Raw genomic sequence first — 24,274 nt, forward strand, 5'->3', positions numbered from 1 at the left:
CAATATAAAGTCGAAGGAAGAAAAGGCTTGGAAGGAGGAGAGATGACTAGAAATGATTTGGTTGACCATTTTGTGTGTATTTAATTGTCAGAGTAGAGGACCTTGTGCATTTCAGTTAAAATAACAACTCAACGTTTATATCCCAGGACAAATTGGCAAGCAACAGCAAGCTAGCTAAATAGGACAAATTAGCTAGCAAGTGCAAGCTAGCTAGCTATAAATTGCCATAAGTGTTTGGTGCTTTTCAACCTGTCCCCAAATGAATATAATTGTTTCAGAGCTTGTTTTGATATTTCAACCTGCGTGTTGTGATCGCGTTTGGTGTGGGGGGCACAAAATCAATTTGCGCGCGTCTAGTTTGGGCATGGTGTTATGGATGTCACCATCAGTGATTTTTAAACAGCTACAGAGTTCGATGACTGATGGGAGAAAACTGAGGATGGATCAACAACAATGTACTGACTCTACAATAATGACCTTAATTAAGGAACAAAAATATACAGAATAAAAAATATTCCAAAACACGCATTGTATGCAACAAGACACTGAAAGTAGTACTGCAAAACATTACTTCAAAGGAATATACTTCGCAACACATCACTGAGTAACTGCCTCCTTATTTTCAGGCATGGTGGTTGCTGTATCATGGTATGGGTATGCTTGACATCAGCAACGACTGGGGAGTTTTTCAGGATGGAAAATAAATGGGTTGGAGCTAAGCAGATGGGAGAGAGACTATCTACAAAAAGTGCTTTCATTTCGAAGCGGTTCACCCGATATGAATGAAAATACCGTCAAATTAAAGCTGACTGTCTGCACCTGAACCTTCATAGTCATTGTATCATTTCAAATGATGTACATCGCCAAAACACCAACAAAACATTTCACTTTTGGAGCTCACTTAGTTTCATTTTTGATAAATTCAAGATCTTTTTTTTTTTAAAGATTCTTCTTCCACTCACTCTCAAATACAGCAGGGAAACTGCCAATGTCGATGACATTACAATTGTTCATTGCTAACCTGAAAACGAGATTACAGTATCATTCCAACTTCTAGGCAATATGTTATTTTTAATCTCAAGCGATTTAAGACTACCCTTTTTTGCTCTACAATAACAAGGTAGACATTTCCCCTGAAGGAAAACCTATGGCGGTCTATCCGCTGTGAGAGGAAGATGGTTGGGCGGTGTTTCTGCTGCAGTCATTTATCCATAACGAAATCTGAAAATTTCAATGCGCTTTTATGACTCAAAGAAGAGTCTTCAACTAATAAGGTCTAAATTTGAGCTCTCCTTGCTGAGCTGATGAAGAACTAGAGCAAGCAGAGTTGTAGTTATCATCTTTGGAATGCAGCCCTGCATCCCTGCCATTACACAATTGCTGTTCTTTCCACATTCCAAAAACGGTCCATTGTAAAAATGCAATCTGGTCAGGTCTGCATCATTTGAAAGCATGTTCTATTGCCAACATGGCTATCGTAGTTACAATATATGATCTTAGACTTTCACAGGGCAATTCAGAGAAGCATATTGTAATTTTGGTGCACATAATAGTCACAAGCGCTTTCAGATATCATCTTTTAACTGTACATCAAGCATAGTCTTCCTAAACGTGGGCACTGTATATTATGTGAGTTTATGATATGGAAATGTGAAGTGCACATTGGACTAACAGGTTTGGCTTGCTTGTATGACATAAAAGCAGTATTTATTATTAGTGATGCACCGTTATGACATTTTTGGCCTATACCGATATCTAATAGTTTCCTTTTACATTTTAGCGGCCCTTTAAGCATTCTACGACAGTTAAATAGATACGACACACATGGACGCAGCGGTCTAAGGCATGGCATCCCAGTGCAAGAGGCATCACTACAGTCCCTGGTTCGAATCCAGGCTGTATCACATCCGGCCGTGATTTGGGGTATGTCAAAACCCAGCTTCGTCCGGGTTTGGCCAGGGTAGGCCATCATTGTAAATAAGGATTTGTTCTTAACTGACTTGCCTCGTTAAATAAAGGTTACACACACACACACACTGACCAAAAAGGTATTTTGCTGGCATTTACATATGTCGCCATTTACCAGTCGTTTCATTCTCAACCATGATTTCTATGGAACGCCGTTTGGGTCTTTGCGTGTCAAAAAATAAAACAATGACCAGTAGATAACACTATCTGACGTGCTTGTTGAACAATCAGGACCTGAATATGACTGCACATCAACTTAATAATTTAACACGTTCATACATTTTTTACGTAGTTATTACACATTGATTACACTATCACATGTATTACATGTCAAAACGATTAATTGATATGTATGCTATGATGCTGGTAAAGTTGTCTTGTGCACCTACAGTGCTAGTCATAACAAAAAAGGTGTTTGCATAAGCTAGCTCAATCTGTTTCAGTAGCTATAGTTAGCAAGCTAACTATATTGCAAGCTAACTATATAGCTAGGTGTCATCTAAAATAACCCTGATTTATAAAACATTATTTAATTAATGGTGGTCGGACCCATATCTAAAGCTAGCTGCAATAAGGATTTTCCACAATGGTGGACTTTGCAGTTAGCCTTCAAAATAAAAGTATGGCATAATTCTACTATTTGTATTCATTTGCATCACTGTCAATGACTTACTTTTATTTTGAAGGCAAACCACCAATTCCACTATTGTGCCTAATCCCTATTGTGGCTAGCTTCACAACCCGGTCCGGTCGAGCCTCACTAGCCAGATGAAGCTAGCTTGCTGCTTTATAACGTTAGCATTGGGCAACAGGTTTAAGTAGCTGGCTAGCTTTTTTTTTCATGAACTGAAGTTCAATTTCAATAGGTGAACAACAAGTGGATACACAGCTAATACTTACTCACAAGGATTCCTAATCATTGCAAAGAATAATGAAAATGACTGCAGTTTCTACTGGTCTTCATTTTCAGGCTGGTTGTATTGGTGCTAGCTTATGTACCAAGCTAAAGCTAGCTACCCCAGAAGTTACGGTCAAACAAATGATGCCTTATTAGCGACGCGGTATTGTAAACACATCGTTCGTGGCGGGTGTTTGCTTGTTTGCAGACTTTTTGTACAGCCTTGACAGTGCTAATGGATCTTTTTTGACATGAAAAAGACCCAAACAGCATTCAATAGCGTGTATGTTGTGAAGCGAATAGCAGTGTGCTATTACTGTGTAACTCAGGTAGGGCAACATCTGAAAAATAGAGCACTTGGTAGTGTGTACCGGTGCTCGTCAAGTCGGCGAAAGCCAACATCCCCCACGACAGAGAACGGTTGATTGTCAAGGGCAATGAATTCCATTTTCTTGGCTTTAATGGATGGGTTGTCTCGCTGAAATGTTCTTACTCTTTCAAATGACTGCTGGACTTGTTGACTGCTCAATCCACACAGCAGACACTGTGGGCTAGGTTAGGAATGCTGTGTTGCACGTGTAGCGCAAAACTTTACGTTGCGTCATTTACGGCATGTACCTACGTTATATAGGTATGCACGTCAGCTTTGACATTGGTTTTGCACATCAGCGTTAAACTAGACATAGGCCCGATACCGATGTTGCAATTTTTAGCTGATATCAGCCGATTCCGATATGTTCACCGATATATCGTGCATCCCTATTTATAATAATCCTCAACATCTCATCTTTGAAAATACATGAAGTCCTCTTTATTTACCGCATTTCCCTCAAAAAACATTTGCCAAAGTTGCCCAATTTGTGGGAGGGGATGGGGCAAACTTCTAGTCGCGAGCGGGGTTCAAGTTCAGAGCCATTGTCAGACAAAACCAACGCTGTACTATGAAGCGGAGACCTTGAGCTCTGATGTCGTGTATCGCATGTTACTGTACAGCCACTGCGTTCCAATTTAGCCACTTATCAGTGTCTAAATCTGCTTTTTTGAACCCGTATGTGGGTTCGAATGTAAAGAGCTACAAGTTCATATTTGTGATCTAGCTAATGATTAGCCCAATAGGGTAAATGTAGATAGGCAATCCCATACTTAAGCCTATTTATGGAAAGCCACTATGCTGTGTCAGTTGAGGTACAGGTGATAATGCTTATTGCTAATGGCATACCTGATCATATGGACCATGCATAGGCTATATGCATGGTCCAATAGGTTAAAATAATTGTTACAAATCATTTTACCAATATGTTATTGTGCTCATTTCTGGAGGTGGAAATAATATTTTAGATAATTATTTTAATTCATTTTGGAATAGCATGTCCTTTTGAAAAGTCACTAGATCTGAGCTTCTCAGTCCTTCTACATAAAAATTATCCGGAACCCTGGACCCCCAAGACAAGATGCCAGCGTTCAAGAGGGTAAAAATAGCTTCTGATGGGGAGATGTATCTCCATGTCCCAGGCCCAGCCATCTCTGCTGCTTCCAGAACGCTAGATATGATTCCTTCCCAGTTGTCAATCTGCGTCTCCTTCAGACAGCTTACAGTGAAAATGTACACTGTTCCCTTGGCACAATTTAGTGTAGATTTACTTTGATAGGATTTATTTGCTAAGGCACAGTACTTATGATGATAACTAGCTAGCCTAGCTACTGTAACTACTTTATAGGGTCTAAAGTTTTCATTGTTTGGTCATGAAAAACTGAATAATTAAGACAAATCACAGGGAGTGAGAAATTGAAACAAACCATGTTCGAATGTTTAACTGGCGAGTTTGTCTGTTTGCCTTGTCAAGGTAAGACGTGCAGAAGATGAAGTTAGAGAACATGCATAAAGATATACAAAGGAAAGGGGACCATTCTCTCATTTTTTAAAGGCTAAATTAGGCCTACTATAACATTATTTATTTGCTCCAGGCACAGTGGTGATGATGACTAGCTAGCATAGCTACTGTATAGGGTGGTCAAAAACAATCCTGGCTCTCGTGAGGGAAAAATCTAAGGGAGAGAAGAATAGGAAAACAAATTATTTCAATGTTTTACTGTGTAGCCTCTGGCATGTCAAGGTGGGACAATGCAGCTAGAGGAAGTACGTTGAACACACCTAGAGATGCACAAGGAGTAGGGAACTCTACCTCTCTAAGTGCATCTAGATCACACTATGCCAGAGGTGCTTAGGCTGGGGTTTGGATTCGACTAACTCTTGTTTCCCCAGCGTGTTGACCAGGGAATGCACTCCATCTAACCCTTACAGGGTACTGTTGACAACGTAAGGATCGAAACCACCAGGCAGCAGCAGTTACCCCACCCACCACATAAAGGCTGGAATTCAAAGCTCCCCTCCCCTAAGCGAAGAAGCCCAGACAGGCCCTTCACTACAACTTGCAGCAGACTCTTACCATTGCTCACAGAGGAGGAATGTGAGGTGTGAGCAGCAGCACAGGATAAGGATCCCCGCTATGCAGGAAAAGAGAAAGACTGGGGAGAATGGTTCTTATGTAAGACCCGCTAACCCACAACACAACCACGCCTGATGCATTATGGTCCAATCCACTATGGAACAGGCCTTTGCTTGCCTGCCTGTTCCAGTTTGGTTTCTGACAGGACCTTCTGGAGTATAGAACCCAATCCTCTCAGGGCCACTCTGTGTGTTGAAGCACAGAATTATGGCATTTCTTATTTTTTTTAATTGAACCTTTATTTACAAGGCAAGTCAGTTAAGAACAAATTCTTATTTACAATGATGACCTACCGGGGAACAGTGGCAGAACGACAGATTTTTACCTTGTCCTCCCAGGGATTCGATCCAGCAACATTTCGGTTACCGGCCCAGCGCTCTAACCACTAGGCTACCTGTCGTTGATGATGTGACAAGACCTTGGAGTTATTCAGCAAGGCACGACAAACCAATATGCCTCAACTGTGTAATAGCCTTAATATCAAGTGAGCCTCCCTTTCCTGAGCTTCTCTCAAGGCGAGATATAACAGACTCCACATTCTGAGTCCATGTAGTTAGCATGCATTCGGATAAATTTTGTCTCCAGGGATTTTGATTGAACTGGAACAAATGCAGTCCTACAGATATCCTGCTAATTTTGTGCCCCACCTCCCTTTGTCTGCACAGCAACAGCCAATCGACCCAACCCTGTTCTGATGCGTCACACCTCCGTCTCTCCTCGCCAACGGGCACATTTTTACAAGTTGCGAAACTCTGAAGGAATTCCTGTGGAACGTTTTGGTGTTGCCGCCTGTGCATTTCCTCTGTTCCCCGGCCTCTGTTTCAGGCCATGTCTGTTTGGGTGACATAATTCAGAAATGTGTCACCTCTCAATGAGAAACTGCCCCCATCTCGCTGTCTCTGTGGCATCATGGTAAAACTCCTCACTTGTACCAACTCTAACCCTCCAGCAGTGGATGTAATGTGTGTATGTGTTCGAGTTTTCATGTGAAAACTAGAGGGTGTGTACAGTATGTACATGAAAGGGGGATACCTAGTCAGTTGTACAACTGAAATGTGTCTTCCGCATTTAACCCAACCCGAGGTGTGTGTGTTAATATACGCACACACACATATATATATATATATATATATATATATATATATATATATATATATATATACATTAATCAACTGCATTCATTGGCACTATACTATAAAAGGTCTTGGTGAATTGGCAGTGTGAGGGTTTCAGTTAGTCACATGCCAGCTGTGTGTGCCATGTGTGAAACACTTTGCCACATTTGCTGTGTACAGTACAGACAGAGCTGAGAAGGAAATGGCCAGAGCAGAGCACAGATCCGGGGGGGTGAGGTGCGCATCTAGGAACAGCTTGTCCTTTGTAATATACATGAGAATCCAGCTAGGCCTTCACATTAAGGACACGCTAATTGAGGAACATGACACATGGTGGAAGTGGGTTTATAGAAAAGGATGCTTTTCAGATTTAGACCCTAATGCTTGTACTATTTGGAAGAAAAATTAAGTGTTTGCCTGTGTTTCGACATTCTCCAGGTTGTTTTAATACAAAAATAGCCCACCCTTGATGTCTTTCTGCAGTATTAGAGAAATCTGCAGTCGGAAGTCAGTCATGAAATCAAGACTTTCCCTTGTGGACAGGAGGATCAAGGATTTCATGACTCTTGTGTGAGCATCAGAAATTAAAGGAAAATGCTCTGTTGATGGAGTCTTGTGCATGACTGCAGCCAGCATGGTTAATGTTTTAACGGGCCGTTGGTAAAGTGGAGTTGGCAAGGCCTTACACACAAGTCCATGTTATTGGTAGTATGTGCCTGTTTTCAGGCCTCCCTTTAAAAAAATGCCTTTAAAATTACAACAGAACAGTTTCAACAGTGAACACAATGCTATTTTGAGTTAAGAGACACTCACCTGTTTGATTTTGGTCATAGGTCCAGGCCTATAGCTTCTCTCTAACTATTATTTGTTTCTTTGTTAGTGCCTGAGATTGCTTTGTTGCCAAACCAGTTTTTGTCCAAGTAGATTGCCAACCCTCATGTTTCTGTCAACTAAAGGGTTTTATATGAACTCAAGTGTGACATGGAATTCTAGGGAATACAATATCCGGGGGTCAGTTGTCACAAGTGATTTTCCCTTCTGCACTTCAGTTTTGATACAAGCACATTTCAGCATGTAAGGAAAATGTAATGATAGCTTAATAGCCATCTGAAAGATTTTGCCTTGGGTGGGAAAAGGAAGACTTTCCAGACGAAGGGCTGTTTCCGTTATGACAGGCATCATGTTCAGTAGTGTCTGCCTTTCTCTTTCTCGCTCGCTCGCTCTGATCGAGCCCATCATCCACAACAACGTCGGGAATGCTATCTGTCCATACAGACTGCACGCTATGTGGTTCAGCCAGCCCGTCACTAACAGGCCTGAATTAGTTGAGCATGTTCTCAACGTGGCACTGTCACTAGAACTAGAACAACCACAAACATATACACATGAAAAAGTATGTGGACAGCCTTTCAAATTAGAGGATTTGGCTATTTCAGCCATTGCTGATGGGTGTATAAAATTGAGCACACCGCCATGCAATCTCCATAGACAAACATTGGCAGTAGAATGGCCCGTACAGAAGAGCTCAGCGACTTTCAACGTGGCAACGTCATAGGATGCCACCTTACCAACAAGTCAGTTTGTCAAAGTGTTTTGTACTGCTTGAGCTGCCACGGTAAACTATAAGTGCTGTTATTCTAAAGTGAGCAACAACGGCTCACCTGCAAATTGGTAGGCCATACAAGCTCACAGAACGGGAATGCTAAGTGCTGAAGCGTGTAGCGTTTAAAAATCGTCTGTCCTCGGTTGCAACACTCAATACCACGTTGCAAACTGCTTCTGGAAGCAGCGTCAGCACAAGAACTGTTCGTTGGGAGCTTCATGAAATGGGCTTCCATGGCCGAGCAGCTGCACACAAGCCTAAGATCACCATGCACAATGCCATAGTGAAGTGGTGTAAAGCTCGCCACCATTGGACTCAGCAGTGGAAATGCGTTCTCTGGAGTGAAGAATCACGCTTCACCATCTGCAGTCGGTCAGACGAATCTGGGTTTGTCAGATGCCATGAACGCTATCTGCCTGAATGCATAGTACCAGCTGTGAAGTTTGGTGGAGGAAGAATAATTGTCTAGGGCTGTTTTTATGGTTCGGGCTAGGCCCCTCAGTTCCAGTGAAGGGAAATCTTAATGCTACAGCATACAATGACATTCTAGACGATTCTGTGCTTTCAGTTTTGTGGCAACAGTTTTGGAAGGCCCTTTCCTGTTTCAGCATGACAATGCCCCCATGCACAAAACAAGGTTTATACAGAAATGGTTTGTCAAGATCGGTGTGGAACAGCTTGACTGGCCAACACAAAGCCCTGACCTCAAACCCATCGAACACTTTTGGGCTGAATTGGAACGCCGACTGTGAGCCTGGCGTAATCGCCCAACATCAGTGCCCGACCTTGCTAATGCTCTTGTGGATGAATGGAAGAATGTCCTCGCAGCAATGTTCTAACATCTAGTGAAAAGCCTTCCTAGAAGAGTGGAGGCTGTTATAGCAACAAAGGGGGAATAAACTCTATATTAATGCCCATGATTTTGGAATGAGATGTTTGATGAGCTCATACTTTTGGCCATGTAGTGTACTTCCTTGGGAAGAGTTAGAGCTTTGGGTAGCCCTGATTTTCAGATTGGTGTTCAGTCTGTCAGATCAGGTGGTGGGGGAGGAGGGTACTACTCACATCATTCACCACTCACATGCCTTCTGTAGCGGATACACTTGATTTGAGATGACATGCGGTTTACATAAGAGTCTGCGTTTGCACAACCTCTTAGCCTTTAGGTGTTGGGTTTGTAAGTGGCCATAAATCAAGGCTGCTTCCTCCTGGTATGAGTTAAGAGACATAGCCCTGCTGCTAGGCTAGGCTATCCCTACGTTGTACTGTTCTGTCATTGTGTTTCTGGGCGTCTGCCAAAGTGCTGTTTATAGCCTGGCCGGAGTCAGGTTTGTCAGCTCTAATAACCCTGCACACACTCACTGTCTAATCCATAAATGGTGTTATGATAAAGGCCTAGAATGATTGAGCTGTCTCTTGGCTCTGCACGACTAGGGCTATTGCGGTAACTGTATTACCGCCACACCGGTAGTCACGAGTCATGACCGCAGTCAAATAGAGATCTGAAATCCCAAACCAAAACTGCACTGATGGGTAACCTACCAAACGGGCTAATGGCCCTTACTAGTGGCCTGCTACTCAGCTCTCTATTGTCCCTCATCACTTTCTAAAAACATCATGATTTGAATTTGAAAAGTCTCGGGCAAATAGTGATGGGAGTTCACTTTTAATGCTGCCATTTTCCATTGATTAGATATCCGCTAACTTTCTTGCTACACAAGCATAGCAGCAATGCAGTTATCGCTCTGTCTCTGCTGGAAGCGCAAAGGTGCCTTTTTTTACGATTTTTTCCAAGTCCGCAATATAGAATTTTATCATGCAGCTCTTATGTTTTGATTTCTAAGACATTCCCAGCTTTCTAGGCCTATTACAACTAAATACATGTATTTTATTGTGTTGGCTATATTACATGGATTTATTAAAATGTAGATGTTCCAAAGGCTCGCTAAACATGTTCATGTTAATTAATGGTCAGTTTCGTGAGACCGGCAGTCATTTGCATGACAATTACCATCTGACAAAATGTCATGACCGCCACAGCCCTATGCACGGCCAAAGTACGTATATTGAGTTGTATATGTAAAGCCTGTCGATTGGAACAACACTGACTTGATGTGATGTAAAAATTGGATCTCTGGGTCCTTGCTTGTGTTTAATGTAAATTATAGTCCTCACTTCTCTGTTTTCACAGGCTGTGTCAGCAGTAGGCCTGTTATGATCCGAGGTGTTTACTTTACTGAAACCTACTAAAAGGTTCCATTAGGATTTTTTCCCCCATCCATTTGCTAAACTGCAACTATTTTATCACAGTGCGCTGTTCTGTACCCTGTCACAATGCACGTCAGCAGCACAGTATGAACTTTATCAAGACCTTGTCAGTACCTGTAAACTTTTCATAATTCAGCAAATGTCTGTTTGGCCTTGCACTGGTGATGTGGATTGAAGCCTCTGTATACTGTTAAGTTGGTTTAAATCAGTATTGACTTCCACAATAGCAATTTGCCTATGAATTTTGTATAAGTTTTTTACTTAAGTCATGATGGGTATTTTCCAAGTTGCATTCAGTTAGGTTGCCTTGGCAGTTAACTGCACATTTTGGAGGTAATCTTGTTTGGGCGACGAACCAGGCAAGCTTTTGTTGACACCAATGCCATGCAATGGTTAAGCTTGGGCGGTATCCAGACTGTCATACCTTCATATCGACCTTGTGCCGTACTGGGATATTTGGTAATACTGGCACTGAACACAAGGGGTGCTTTAAAAAAAAAAATGTTTTAAATCCCACTGATTCTCTGTAATCCGAAGGTTTGCAATGCTGACAAGTACATGTAAAATCCCATTGACAATGCTAAAGACTGCATTGCGAACATTTTTATACAGTCTCTGACCTAAAATATTTGCAGGACAGACATCCCAGCTCATAAAGTTATATAAGTAACTCAAATGTTGCCAACAGTTTGCTGCGCGCACACAAAACAAGTATTAGACGGCAAGGCTCTTGATCCAGGAGGGGATTTTCTGTTGTTGCTAAGCAAACTTGATTTTGGAAGAAGCTAACCAATTAGCTAGATAGCTAACTTAGCTACTAAATTAGCAAACCAAATGCACAACTGAAGAGCGTTTAGCACATTTTAGACAGTTAATTTAATAGTTATAAGAATTGTAACTGGCAAACATTTAGTTGTGAATTCCATACTGTAACTAGATCATCTGATGCACGCTGCATAACAGTGAATGACTCGCAATGCTCTGGTCTCCTCGTTGTGTGCTTGTAAACAATCACCACGTGACTGGGTACCACCAGTAAGATTCATAATGAAAATTATGTGACAGGTGAAATGAAGAAAGCAATATTCTTTATCTCCTAACGTATTGCACAAGTTGACTGCAGGTATTTACTTAAAAAGTAGCTACAAATATTCAAATTTCAAGTGTTGGCGGTATTGAAGAAGCATCCTGTGGCTATTTCTAACCACCCCTATATACGATACACCATCCAAGCCTAATGATTGTACAGTTTTACCATGCAATGTTTTAAAGCTAGAATCCTTAGTTGTCACATACATTTTTGGACTTCTCGAAGACTATAACTTATAAATGCCCCTTGAGCTTAGTTGAACTGTCGTAACCCATCAGAATGCAAAATATGTTTTTTTTTTTTTTTTACTCCAATGTTACTAAACAATGTAAATAAACACTGTATAGCCTCAAAACATGGTTAAAACGCTAATGTTGATGTCATGGATGGTTAATCCATGCATCCGTAGCTCTGTCTATAATTTTGAGTGGTTACATTTCTCGCTCAGCTTTTTACCAAAACCGAGGCAGGGAGGCTGCTTTGTTTCAGTTAAGGATTCTAGCTTTAAGCCAAATGAGAACACTACATTGTACACTAAATAAGGATGTGCCTCTTTCCCTTTCAAGACTAGGCCTATTTGGTACGCATCTACGTACATTGGCTCCGATACAATACAGGAACGATACGTTTTAGTTTGAAACATTTAGTTGCGATTCCAGTTTATTAGAGGAACGAATCGATACGATTGAATGCACTAACATTTGTTAAAGAAACACATTAATTTTCCATTCTAAATTCAAATCTGCTGCCGATTGAGCTCATGGGCAGGGCCTCTGAGCTGACTCCTCTTTCTCTCTCTGTGTGTGAGAGTGAATGATGAACAGTACATTCACAAATTATTCACACCCCATGACTTTTTCCACATTTTGTTGTTACAAAGTTGGATTAAAATGGGTTTAATTGTCATTTCTTTGTCAACGATCTACACAACATACTCTATTGATAAAGTGGAAGAAGAAATTCTAACATTTGTAAAACATTTATGACAAATTGAAACACTATCTTGATAAGTATTCAACCCGCTGAGTCAATACCTTAGAAACATCTTTGGCAGTGAGTCATTCTGAGTAAGTCTAAGATTTCCACACATGGATTGCGCAACATTTGGCCATTTCTTATTTTTATAAATTCTTCAAGTTCTGTCAAATTGGTTGTTGATCATTGTTAGAGAACCATTTTCAGTTATTGCCATAGATTTTCAAGCTGATTTAAGACAACTGTAACTTGGCCATTCGGGAACATTCATTGTCTTCTTGGTAAGCAACTCCAGTGTAGATTTGGCCTTGTGTTTTAGGTTTTTGTCCTGCTGAAATCTTCTAGGATTTTGCCTGTGCTTAGCTCTATGCCGTTTTCTTTTTTTATCCAGAAAAACTCCACAGTCCTTAACGATTAGAAGCATACACATAACGTGATGCAACCACCACTATGCTTGAAAGTTTGGAGTGTGGTACTCAGTAATGTGTTGTATTGGATTTGCCCCAAACATACATTTTTTTTGTCATGAATACAAAGTGTTAATTGCTTTGCCACATTTTTTGCAGTACGTTGCACACGGGATGCATGTTTTGGAAAAATGTTATTCTGGTCAGGCTTCCTTCTTTTCACTCTGTCAATTTGGTTAGTATTGTGGAGTAACTACAATGTTGTTGATCCATGTTGAGTTATAAAAGCCATTCAACTCAGTTTGGAAGGATGCCTGTCAGGGTTTCCGTTTGCCAGTAATAGCTGGCTTTTGGTCTGAATTGTTAAAAAAAAACTGATAAATAAAATTGGTGCCGGCCAATTACATTTACATTTACATTTAAGTCATTTAGCAGACGCTCTTATCCAGAGCGACTTACAATTGTTGGGTAGAAGAAAAAATCCCATTGCGAAATAATGCTTTTTAGCCTATTCTCATTGATGGAAACACAAGTTATGTATCTTATGACATGCATACAGATACAGAGCCTTTGAGCGGAAACTCTGTCAGACATCGTGAGACCTGCTGCTCCTGCAGCATCTCAAAAGGAAACGGAAGGCAGGTTCAGCGCATCACACATCACTTTGCATTGAGCTGGAGGCACCTGAACGTTTAATACATATGAGACATTTCTTACCTTGCTTCAAAGTAGTCTATTAGATCTCCTCTCTTTCTAAATTTCAAATGGAAATCACATAAAACCGATTGCATGTGCGATGCCCTTTCGACAACGGTGTTCCCCGCTAATTGCTCTATGGGGAAAAAACATTTGCGCTTAGCTTACTTACTACCTTGTGCTTATAATGTTGATAAACTATACTGAACAAAAATATAAACGCGACATGCTACAATTTCTAAGATTTTACTGAGTTACAGTGCATAAAGGAAATCAGTCAATTTAAAAATATAAGTCCTTAATCTATGGATTTCACATGACTGACTGCAGGGGCGCAGCCATGGGTGGGCATATTGCTCACCCACTTCGGAGCCCGGCTCACCCACTGGGGAGGCAGGCTCAGCCAATCATAATGAGTTTTTCCCCACAAAAGGACTTTATTACAGACAAATACCCCCCGTGGCGCCACGTAAAATGTTGCACTACACAGCATGCCTGACCTAGCCCACAACTCAAAGGCGAAATCCATTGACGCCAAGATAATGGAATTCATTGCCCTTGACAATCAATCGTTCTCTGTCGTGGGTGATGTTGGCTTTTGCCGACTGGTCGAGCACCGGTACACACTACCAAGTGCACTATTTTTTTTCAGATCTTGCCTTACCGGAGTTACACAGTAATAGCGTCACTGCTATTAGCTTCACGACTGACATTTGTACCAGTGATATCAGCCACATGAGCATGCTGAATCTGACAGCGCAGTGGGTCGTCGAGGATTTCGTACTGAGGAAAGTCTTATTGCATGCTGAAGAATGTGCTGGTTGTCGTACCGCTGCTGCCATTTCAATGGCATTTGAGAACATGTTTGAAACTTGGAAACATGAACACAATAGCTAGCTCTGACTGACTGGAGAAATAAGCTCATCAACTGCGCCTTTAGCAGACGTGATACCCTCTGTCATGACATTGAAATGCCTGCTCAACAAAACTGCGGACACAGGCTGTGAACAAGTGGTTCGGTGGCATTCTCTCTTTACTGTGTCGCCACCATGCTTGATGCTATGTACAAGGACCGGTACTTCGATGCAGACAAGAAACAGGGTTTACGTGAAATGTTATCTACACAGCTGGACAAGATGGAAACTGACACCGTGACAGTGTGCACCAAGGAAGAGAGGCCTCTGTACAGACTGAGCTAAAACTTCACTGCAAGACAAAGGAGCTGGTGGTGAACTATACAGGAAAAGGAGGGTCGAAGCGCCTCCATTCACATCGTCGGGGCTGTAGTGGAGCGGGTTGAGTTTTCAAGTTCCTTTGGCGTCCACATCACCAACAAACGATCATGGTCCAAACACACCAAGACAGTTGGGAAGAGGGTACGACAATACCTTTCCCCCCTTAGGAGACTGAAAAGATTTGCCATGGGTCCCCAGATCAAGGGGGAAAAGCTTGGTCAAGCTTTCTGCCATCCAGGACCTATATAATAGACGGTGTCAGAGGAAGGCCAAAAAAATTGTACAAGACTCCTAGCACCCAAGTCATAGACCGTTCTCTGTGCTACCTCACGGCAAGCAGTACCGGAGCACCAAGTCTAGGTCCAAAAGGTTTAACAGCTTCTACCCCCAAGCCATAAGACTGCTGAGCAATTCATCAATTGGCCACCTGGACTATTTACATTGACCCCCATTTCAGCTTGAAATGTTTTATTAATTTGCCAAAAATGTTTTTAAAAACACTGACATCATAGGGCATTATGTGTAGGCCATGCACTACCAACTGAGCCATACAGGACCATATACACTGTGTACAAAAAATTAAGAACACTTGCCCTTTTCATAAGACTGACCAGGTGAAAGCTGTTAAATCCGCTTCAATCAGTGTAGATGAAGGGGATGAGACCGGTTAAATAATATTTTTTTTGCCTTGAGACATGGAATTGTGTATATGAGGGAAAGGTGACTTCATTAGGAAGAGGTCTTTGCTGGGAAGCCCTGGCCGGTCAGTCGAAGAGTGGCGAGGCAGTGGCACTACGACCAGGCTGAGGAGTAAAAAAGGACAAAGGTCTTAGTGGGACCTATCCAGGTTACGCTGCAATGTCTCAATTTGCTTACTCTGGTAAACGCCATTTTGGAAAAAGTCAGTTAAAATCCACACAAATGCAACAAGTTGGCGAGCAATTGGCTTAAACTGAATCAGTCCACACAGTGTGATAGTTAGATTGGATCGCACAGTTTGTAGGATCGCCGTAGTTATAGCACAAATAGAGCAATGAGACCGATATTTTCCGGATGTGTAAATGTGAAGCATCTGGTTGGCATTTCCACTCACGACCAGATATGGTGGTTAGAGGAAGCCCAGTGGCAGGCAGTGGGAGAAGATGGATCGAGATGGATTTTGTCCGACATTCTGCAAATTTTCTCATCAATGAAACATTTTATCTTATTACAGTTACCAAAATTAAAATCCATTACAAACAGAGTGGACTTAGTTTCGTAGACTTTATCCTATCCCAAGGTTTCTAAATATTGCGTTGTTTAGAAGGAGTGCAAGGGTGAATTTAGTTGTATGCGTTCACAGTGTAGGCGTTCCCTTACAGAAATATGCAAATACCTGCTAGAACGCGCAAGTAGGCTCTCGCTAGCTCGTTCTTGACTCTGCCCACCTCCTGGCTTCTTCTGCCCACGATGATTAATTTGCTCCCTTTGGAAACGACAGGCTATAGTCTAGCTTGGGTTAGTTAATAACATCTTTGGTTATAGGCAGCAACCCAGAACCCAACCACAGACTAAACCAGCCAGCACTAGGACCTATAAAGTGGTGTGCCCAGGTATATCCAAGTAGGCCTCAACTTTCAGCAGACCTGTTTTGTATGTCTCCTTGCAATATTGCCCTGTTCTCTGATGTGTTCACAGCCAGATGAAACAAACTTAAATAATCCAGTTTTCAGCTACAAACTCTGATCAGAGAAGTACATGCTTGCTGCCATCTTGAAAAGTAGGTGTATACTAGCTGACAGAGCTTAAAGAATGTTGAAAAGATAATGGGCAAATGTTGTACAATCCAGATGTTGGATGCTCTTAGAGACCGACCCAGAAAGACTCACAGCTGTCATCACTGTTAAAGGTTATTCTATGGGACCAACACTTTACATGCTGCGTTTATATTTTCGTTCAGAGTATGTTCATTACATAAGTATTCAAACCCCTGAGTCAATACATGTTAGAATAACCTTTAACAGTGATGACAGCTGTGAGTCTTTCTGGGTAGGTCTCTAAGAGCATCCCACATCTGGATTGTACAACATTTGCCCATTATTCTTTTCAACATTCTTTAAGCTCTGTCAGCTAGTATACAGCAATCTAACCTCCAAACGAGCTTCAATGCCATACAACACTCCTTCCGTGGCCTCCAACTGCTCTTAAACGCTAGTAAAACCAAATGCATGCTTTTCAATCGTTCGCTACCTGCACCCGCACGCCCGACAAGCATCACCACCCTGGATGGTTCCGACCTAGAATATTTGGACATCTATAAGTACCTAGGTGTCTGGCTAGACTGTAAACTCTCCTTCCAGACTCATATCAAACATCTCCAATCTAAACTCAAATCTAGAGTCAGCTTTCTATTCCGCAAAAAAAAGCCTCCTTCACTCACGCCGCCAAACTTACCCTAGTAAAACTGACTATCCTACCGATCCTCGACTTCGGCGATGTCATCTACAAAATAGCTTCCAACACTCTACTCAGCAAACTGGATGCAGTTTATCACAGTGCCATCCGTTTTGTTACGAAAGCACCTTATACCACCCACCACTGCGACCTGTATGCTCTAGTCGGCTGGCCCTCGCTACATATTTGTCGCCAGACCCACTGGCTCCAGGTCATCTACAAGTCCATGCTAGGTAAAGCTCCGCCTTATCTCAGTTCACTGTTCACGATGGCAACACCCACCCGCACGCGCTCCAGCAGGTGTATCTCACTGATCATCCCTAAAGCCAACACCTCATTTGGCTGCCTTTCGTTCCAGTTCTCTGCTGCCTGTGACTGGAACGAATTGCAAAAATCGCTGAAGTTGGAGACTTTTATCTCCCTCACCAACTTCAAACATCTGCTATCTGAGCAGCTAACCGATCGCTGCAGCTTTACGTAGTCTATCGGTAAATAGCTCACCCATTTTTACCTACCTCTTCCCCATACTGTTTATAGGTGGGATTAATGTTAAAAAAGGTTATTTTACTTACCGTATATGATCAGGACTATTTCCTGCGGCGTAGTTGATATCCAAAACAAATTGCACGGAATTCATACATTTTAAGTAATTTTAATTGCGAAGTCATGTCTTTCTACTCAATACCACAACTCATTTGACCAATCCTTGAGGTACAGTCATTATTTTGCTGTGTATTTTGGATGGAGTCAATGCATTAGAATGTAACAGAGTCCAAAAAAATAAAACCACATTCATGGGGGGCATGCCCCCTGGACCCCCCCAGCCCGGAACTCCCTTGCTGGCTACTTGTTCTATTTGGCTGGCTACTCTATGTACAATGCATTCGGAAAGTTCAGACACCTTGACTTTTTCAACATTTTGTTAAGTTACAGCTTTGTTCTAAAATGTATCGTCCCCCCCCCCCTCACCAATCTACACACTATCCCATAATGACAAAGCAAAAAAAAACGTTTTTAGACATTTTTGCTAATTTATTACAAATAAAAAATGGAAATAGCACATTTACGTAAGTATTCTGACCCTTTACTCAGTACTTTGTTGAAGCACCTTTGACAGCGATTACATCCTTGAGTCTTCTTTGGTATGACGCTACAAGCTTGGCACACCTGTGTTTGGGGAGTTTCTCCCTTCTCTGCAGATCTTCTCAAGCTCTGTCAGTTTGGATGGGGAGCATCGCTGCACAGCTATTTTCAGGTCTCCAGAGATGTTTGATCGTGTTCAAGTCTGGGCTCTGGCTGGACCACTCAAGAACACTGAGACTTGTCTCGAAGCCACTCCTGCATTGTCTTGGCTGTGTGGGAATTGTTGTTGACCGGTTGTAAGGTGAACCTTTATCCCAGTCTGAGGTCCTGAGTGCTCTGGAGTAGGTTTTCATCAAGGATCTCTCTGTACTTTGCGCCGTTCAGCTTTCCTTCAATCCTGACTAGTCTCCCAGTCCCTGCTGCCGAACAATATCCCCTCAGCATGATCCTGCCACCACCATGCTTCACCGTAGATTCACCACCAGATTTCCTCCAGCATGATGCTGCCACCACCATGCTTCACCGTAGATTCACCGCCAGATTTCCTTCAGACATTATGCTTGGCATTAAGGCCAAAGTTTTCAATCTGGGTTTCATCAGACTAGAGAATCTTGTTTTTGTGTTCTGAGAATCCTAAGGTGCCTTTTGGCCAGCTCCAAATGGGCTGTCAGGTGCCTTTTTCTGAGGAGTGGCTTCCGTCTGGCCACTCTACCATAAACGCCTGATTTGGTGGAGTGCTGCAGCGCTGGTTGTCCTTCTGGAAGGTTCTCCCATCTCCACAGAGGAACTCTAGAGCCCTGTCAGAGTGGCCATTGGGTTCTTGGTCACCTCCCTGGCCAAGGCACTTCTCCCCTGATTTTCTCAGATGTGCAGGGCTGCGAGCTCTAAGAAGAGTCTTGGTGGTTCCAAACTAATTCCATTTAAGAATGATGGAGGCCACTGTGCTCTTTAGGGACCTTCAATGCTGCATAATTGTTTTTGGTAGCCTTCCCCAGATCTGTGCCTCGACACAATCCTTTCTCGGACCTCTACGGACAATTCCTTCAACCTCATGGCTTGGTTTTTGCTCTGACGTGCACTGTCAACTGTGGGACCTTATATAGACAGGTGTGTGCCTTTCCAAATAATGTCCAGTCAATTGAACTTACCACAGGTGGACTCCAATCAAGTTGTAGAAACATCTCAAGGATGATCAATGGAAACAGGATGCACCTGAGCTCAATTTCGAGTCTCATAGCAAAGGGTCTGAATACTTATTTATAAAAGGTATTTCTGTTTTTTTATTTTTTTTATATAAATTTGCTTTAAAAAAATGTTAACTGTTTTTGCTTTGCCATTATGGGGTACTGTGTGAAGTTTGAGGGGGAGGAAGAAGATTTAATACATTTTGGAATAAGGCTGTAACGTAACAAAATGTGGAAAGTGTAGGGGTCTGAATAATTTCGAAATGCACTGTACTTAACACTAACTTACACTGCTCAAAAAAATAAAGGGAACACTAAAATAACACATCCTAGATCTGAATGAATGAAATATTCTTATTAAATACTTTTTTCTTTACATAGTTGAATGTGCTGACAATAAAATCACACATTATCAATGGAAATCAAATTTATCAACCCATGGAGGGCTGGATTTGGAGACACACTACAGGCTGATCCAACTTTGATGTAATGTCCTTAAAACAAGTTCAAATGAGGCTCAGTAGTGTGTGTGGCCTCCACATGCCTGTATGACCTCCCTACAACGCCTGGGCATGCTTCTGATGAGGTGGCGGATGGTCTCCTGAGGGATCTCCTCCCAGACCTGGACTAAAGCATCCGCCAACTCCTGGACAGTCTGTGGTGCAACGTGGCGTTGGTGGATGGAGCGAGACATGATGTCCCAGATGTGCTCAATTGGATTCAGGTCTGGGGAACGGGCAGGCCAGTCCATAGCATCAATGCCTTCCTCTTGCAGGAACTGCTGACACACTCCAGCCACATGAGGTCTAGTATTGTCTTGCATTAGGAGGAACCCAGGGCCAACCGCACCAGCATATGGTCTCACAAGGGGTCTGAGGATCTCATCTCGGTACCTAATGGCAGTCAGGCTACCTCTGGCGAGCACATGGAGGGCTGTGCGGCCCCCCAAAGAAATGCCACCCCACACCATGACTGACCCACCGCCAAACCAGTCATGCTGGAGGATGTTGCAGGCAGCAGAACGTTTTCCACGGCGTCTCCAGACTGTCACGTCTGTCACATGTGCTCAGTGTGAACCTGCTTTCATCTGTGAAGAGCACAGGGCGCCAATGGCAAATTTGCCAATCTTGATGTTCTCTGGCAAATGCCAAACGTCCTGCACGGTGTTGGGCTGTAAGCACAACCCCCACCTGTGGACGTCGGGCCCTCATACCACCCTCATGGAGTCTGTTTCTGACCGTTTGAGCAGATACATGCACATTTGTGGCCTGCTGGAGGTCATTTTGCAGGGCTCTGGCAATGCTCCTCCTGCTCCTCCTTGCACAAAGGTGGAGGTAGCGGTCATGCTGCTGGGTTGTTGCCCTCCTACGGCCTTTTCCATGTCTCCTGATGTACTGGCCTGTCTCCTGGTAGTGCCTCCATGCTCTGGACACTACGCTGACAGACACAGCAAACCTTCTCGCCACAGCTCACATTGATGTGCCATCCTGGATGAGCTGCACTACCTGAGCCACTTGTGTGGGTTGTAGACTCCGTCTCATGCTACCACTAGAGTGAAAGCACCGCCAGCATTCAAAAGTGACCAAAACATCAGTCAGGAAGCATAGGAACTGAAGTGGTCTGGTCACCACCTGCAGAACCACTCCTTTATTGGGGGTGTCTTGCTAATTGCCTATAATTTCCACCTGTTGTCTATTCCATTTGCACAACAGTATGTGAAATGTATTTATTGATTTATTGTCAATCAGTGTTGCTTGGACAGTTTGATTTCACAGAAGTGTGTTTGACTTGGAGTTACATTGTGTTGTTTAAGTGTTCCCTTCATTTTTTTGAGCAGTGTATATTGTAATCTCAGCATGTATAGCCAGATGAGTGTTGTCTCTTTTATTCTGTAAAACAACATTTTGAACAGCACATGTGATAACGATAACCTAGCAAATGATATTGGTTGTCACTCAACTAATAATACCTAATATTTTACAAGCCATTTTACAAGCATTTGAAGGCTGATATTACTGCACAGATATGCAATATTGTGAATAGACCTCTCTTGGGTCAGCATACGAAGCTGCGCACAGTTAAGTTTGACTAGTTTGATATTGCCTGGGGTTGTTCTGCATGCAAAATGACTTTTATTTTTATCAATGACTGTCAACAGTTACATGCTTAGTTTGACACTGAAGGAGAGGACACATTGTTACCTCAAGATTAGAGCTGTTTTTCGGACAAATGTGAACCTCCGATTCGTAACGTTTGACCAGATTTTCTGACCAATGCGTGCGCCATTTGGATCGGTTTGGGGCACCGCAGACCGATGCACTCATGTCTTCAACATTTGAACCGTGAATCGATGCATATCGTTGAATTGTTACATCCCTTATTTCTAAATGTTGTTTCCATGTAATCTCTGGTTCCAGATGCGCCCTCCACGGAGCAGCAGGAGCTGTTCACCCAGAAGCTCCAGCAGTGCTGCATGTTGTTTGACTTCATGGACTCGGTCACCGACCTGAAGAGCAAGGAGATTAAGCGGGCCACGCTCAACGAGCTGGTGGACTATGTCTCCACCAACAGGGGTGTCCTGGTAGAGACGGCCTATCCAGAGATCTCTAATATGGTGAGTGTGGTCTTTACACAAATTCCCTTTCCACACTATCAGAGCTGTGCGAGGACTAGCTGTACTGTGCCGGCCTATTTACTCATCCTCCATAGTTGCTGGAAAAGGGCAATGCGTAGAAAATATCCAAACCAGGACACAGTGGTTTGTTTTGGTACGATTTTGTGAAAATGGTATAACAGAAAACACTACAGCAGCACCCAGTCCTGCTTGACTTCTGTGAAACAAATAAGCACACTGTCCCTGGCATATGAGTTTGATTACGCAAGATTGAGAGATTTGATAGGATGTGGAAGAACCTTTATCCTGCAAAGAATGCCACTAAAAAGTAGAGAAAGTGGTAATTGAAAACATGATTCAATTTTAAGGGCTTGAACGATTGCCATTGTTCTTAGAAAGAAAAGGGACTGATTCACCCAAGTTTTTCAACTTAAAGATTAGGAAGTAGTTCTTGAATAGGAGCAGCTGTCATTCTTAGAGATGTGAATCGAAAGGGTCTGAAGATGTAACTTTGTTGCGTACAGTGCACTATCGCTATGCTCTGAGCAACCTGGGAGAGAGACGGCTCTCCCTAAAGCCGTCACACACCTTCAGCTCCAGTGAGACACAAAGATTACCTAGACCTCTTAATCACCCCACTCATCCCTTTGCCCTTGTCATAACCCTCACCGCTAGCCACGCAGCCAGACCAGACAGTGAAGGACGACCCGCACCCCCAGTTCAGCACTCCTTGCGATCATTAGGATTCAGGAAACCTCTGGCTGTCTCTTTTTGTGCCACCTTAAACTACAGTCTATGGCATCCACTGCCTTACTCTGTAGATGTGAGGGGCCTAAGTAGTTTCATTGAGTTTATTAATTGATCTTAATATATCACATTTGAGAGGTGTCAGAGTAATTGTTTTAGATCAATGACTGTCAACAGTTACATGCTTAGTTCGACCCTGAAGGAGAGGACACATCAGGTGTTTTTCTCAGCCCAGGTGTCTTTTTATGGGGTTTTCTGTCTGAAATTGCTATCTTGAAAGATCAGGCCTACATTCCCTGACATTTAGTGTGTATCATTGCCACAGGCAGCCTATTCTAATGTCAGAGAGAACAGGTTCTGCACTTGTTATGTGATGCTAGAGGTAGTACTTAGTGATGAAAAATGACATTGTGATGATAGATTTATAGACGTGTGAATATTATCTCCCCATTCCTGAGTAGTGTGGGATAGCAAATGTAGACAAGTTATTAATTAAACAACAAATGTTGGATAAGTGGATGCTTCCACTTAGTACTTAGTGTTAGAACTGTGGATCTTTTCTCGTGGCAAGGCACATCTCCACTGCCAGTTAGTCTCATCAGCATATGAATTGGAGGGATTTGTTTTGCCGCTCACCAGCGAGCCAAGTATGGCTAGAAGTTTCCAATCCTCCCATTGTTTTCCTCACGTTGGTGTTTATCACCAATCCATAATGGCTGGTCTAAAAAAACAACTAAGAACTAGACTACCTTTTCAGTTTGTTTGAATAGGCCTGGTAGATGGAGCACATGGAGTTTGATTATTTTGCTGACAGGCCGGAGCATGCCTATGACTGTACCAGTGAGAGTTGGCCAAATGTAGTGTTCAGTTGGTTGCGTAAGTTTCTTTCCTGGGTAATATAATGTGTCTAAGGGGAAGCATCCTGTTAAACTGTGGCGCATGGTGGAGTAGCACTGTCTCTTCCTGTAGTAGTTAGGCATTCTGGAACACTCAGATGGCTCGCAGCCTCCTACAGCCTCACAGTGACTCACACAGCATTGAGAACACCAGCTCCACGAATACGGTGTGCCATAACTCACTTGGCAGCTCTTCCAAGGGTACTGCTCATTACACACACAAAAATTGGTGGGTCAACTGATCAGCGTTTGCAAGGAAAAAAGTAACGCTCCCAATACTTTCAATGCATTTTCCTGCAAAATGTGGGTAAACTGTAGTGTTGTCTTTACTATCATTAAATGAAGACATTTAGTTTTATAAAAGATTCTCTGTAATTAGTATTACGAGATCAAACTGATTAATCATGTAACTGTAATAAACTAGGAAGTCAGGGCACCAAGGAAAATATTCAGATTACAAGGTTAATTTCCTTATATAACCGTTCAGATATTTTATCTGATCAATCAGTCTTCGAATTAATGAATTATTTATTTTACCTCGTTAGTCTCATTCCA

At 42.5% G+C, this 24,274-nt stretch overlaps 1 protein-coding gene across 1 annotated transcript in view; it reads left to right on the forward strand.

The window, feature by feature from the left end:
• The window catches only part of LOC118386647 (serine/threonine-protein phosphatase 2A 56 kDa regulatory subunit alpha isoform-like), a 109,209-nt gene that overhangs the window by 35,844 nt on the left and 49,091 nt on the right, over window positions 1-24,274 (forward strand). Inside the window, exon 2 of the mRNA XM_035774359.2 lies at window positions 21,880-22,076. Within this exon, the coding sequence (XP_035630252.1) occupies window positions 21,880-22,076 (197 nt within the window). The remainder of the gene's footprint in view (window positions 1-21,879; window positions 22,077-24,274) is intronic.

This window comes from Oncorhynchus keta, chromosome 8, assembly GCF_023373465.1.
Source record: "Oncorhynchus keta strain PuntledgeMale-10-30-2019 chromosome 8, Oket_V2, whole genome shotgun sequence".
In the NCBI taxonomy this organism is placed as follows: Eukaryota; Metazoa; Chordata; class Actinopteri; order Salmoniformes; family Salmonidae; genus Oncorhynchus; species Oncorhynchus keta.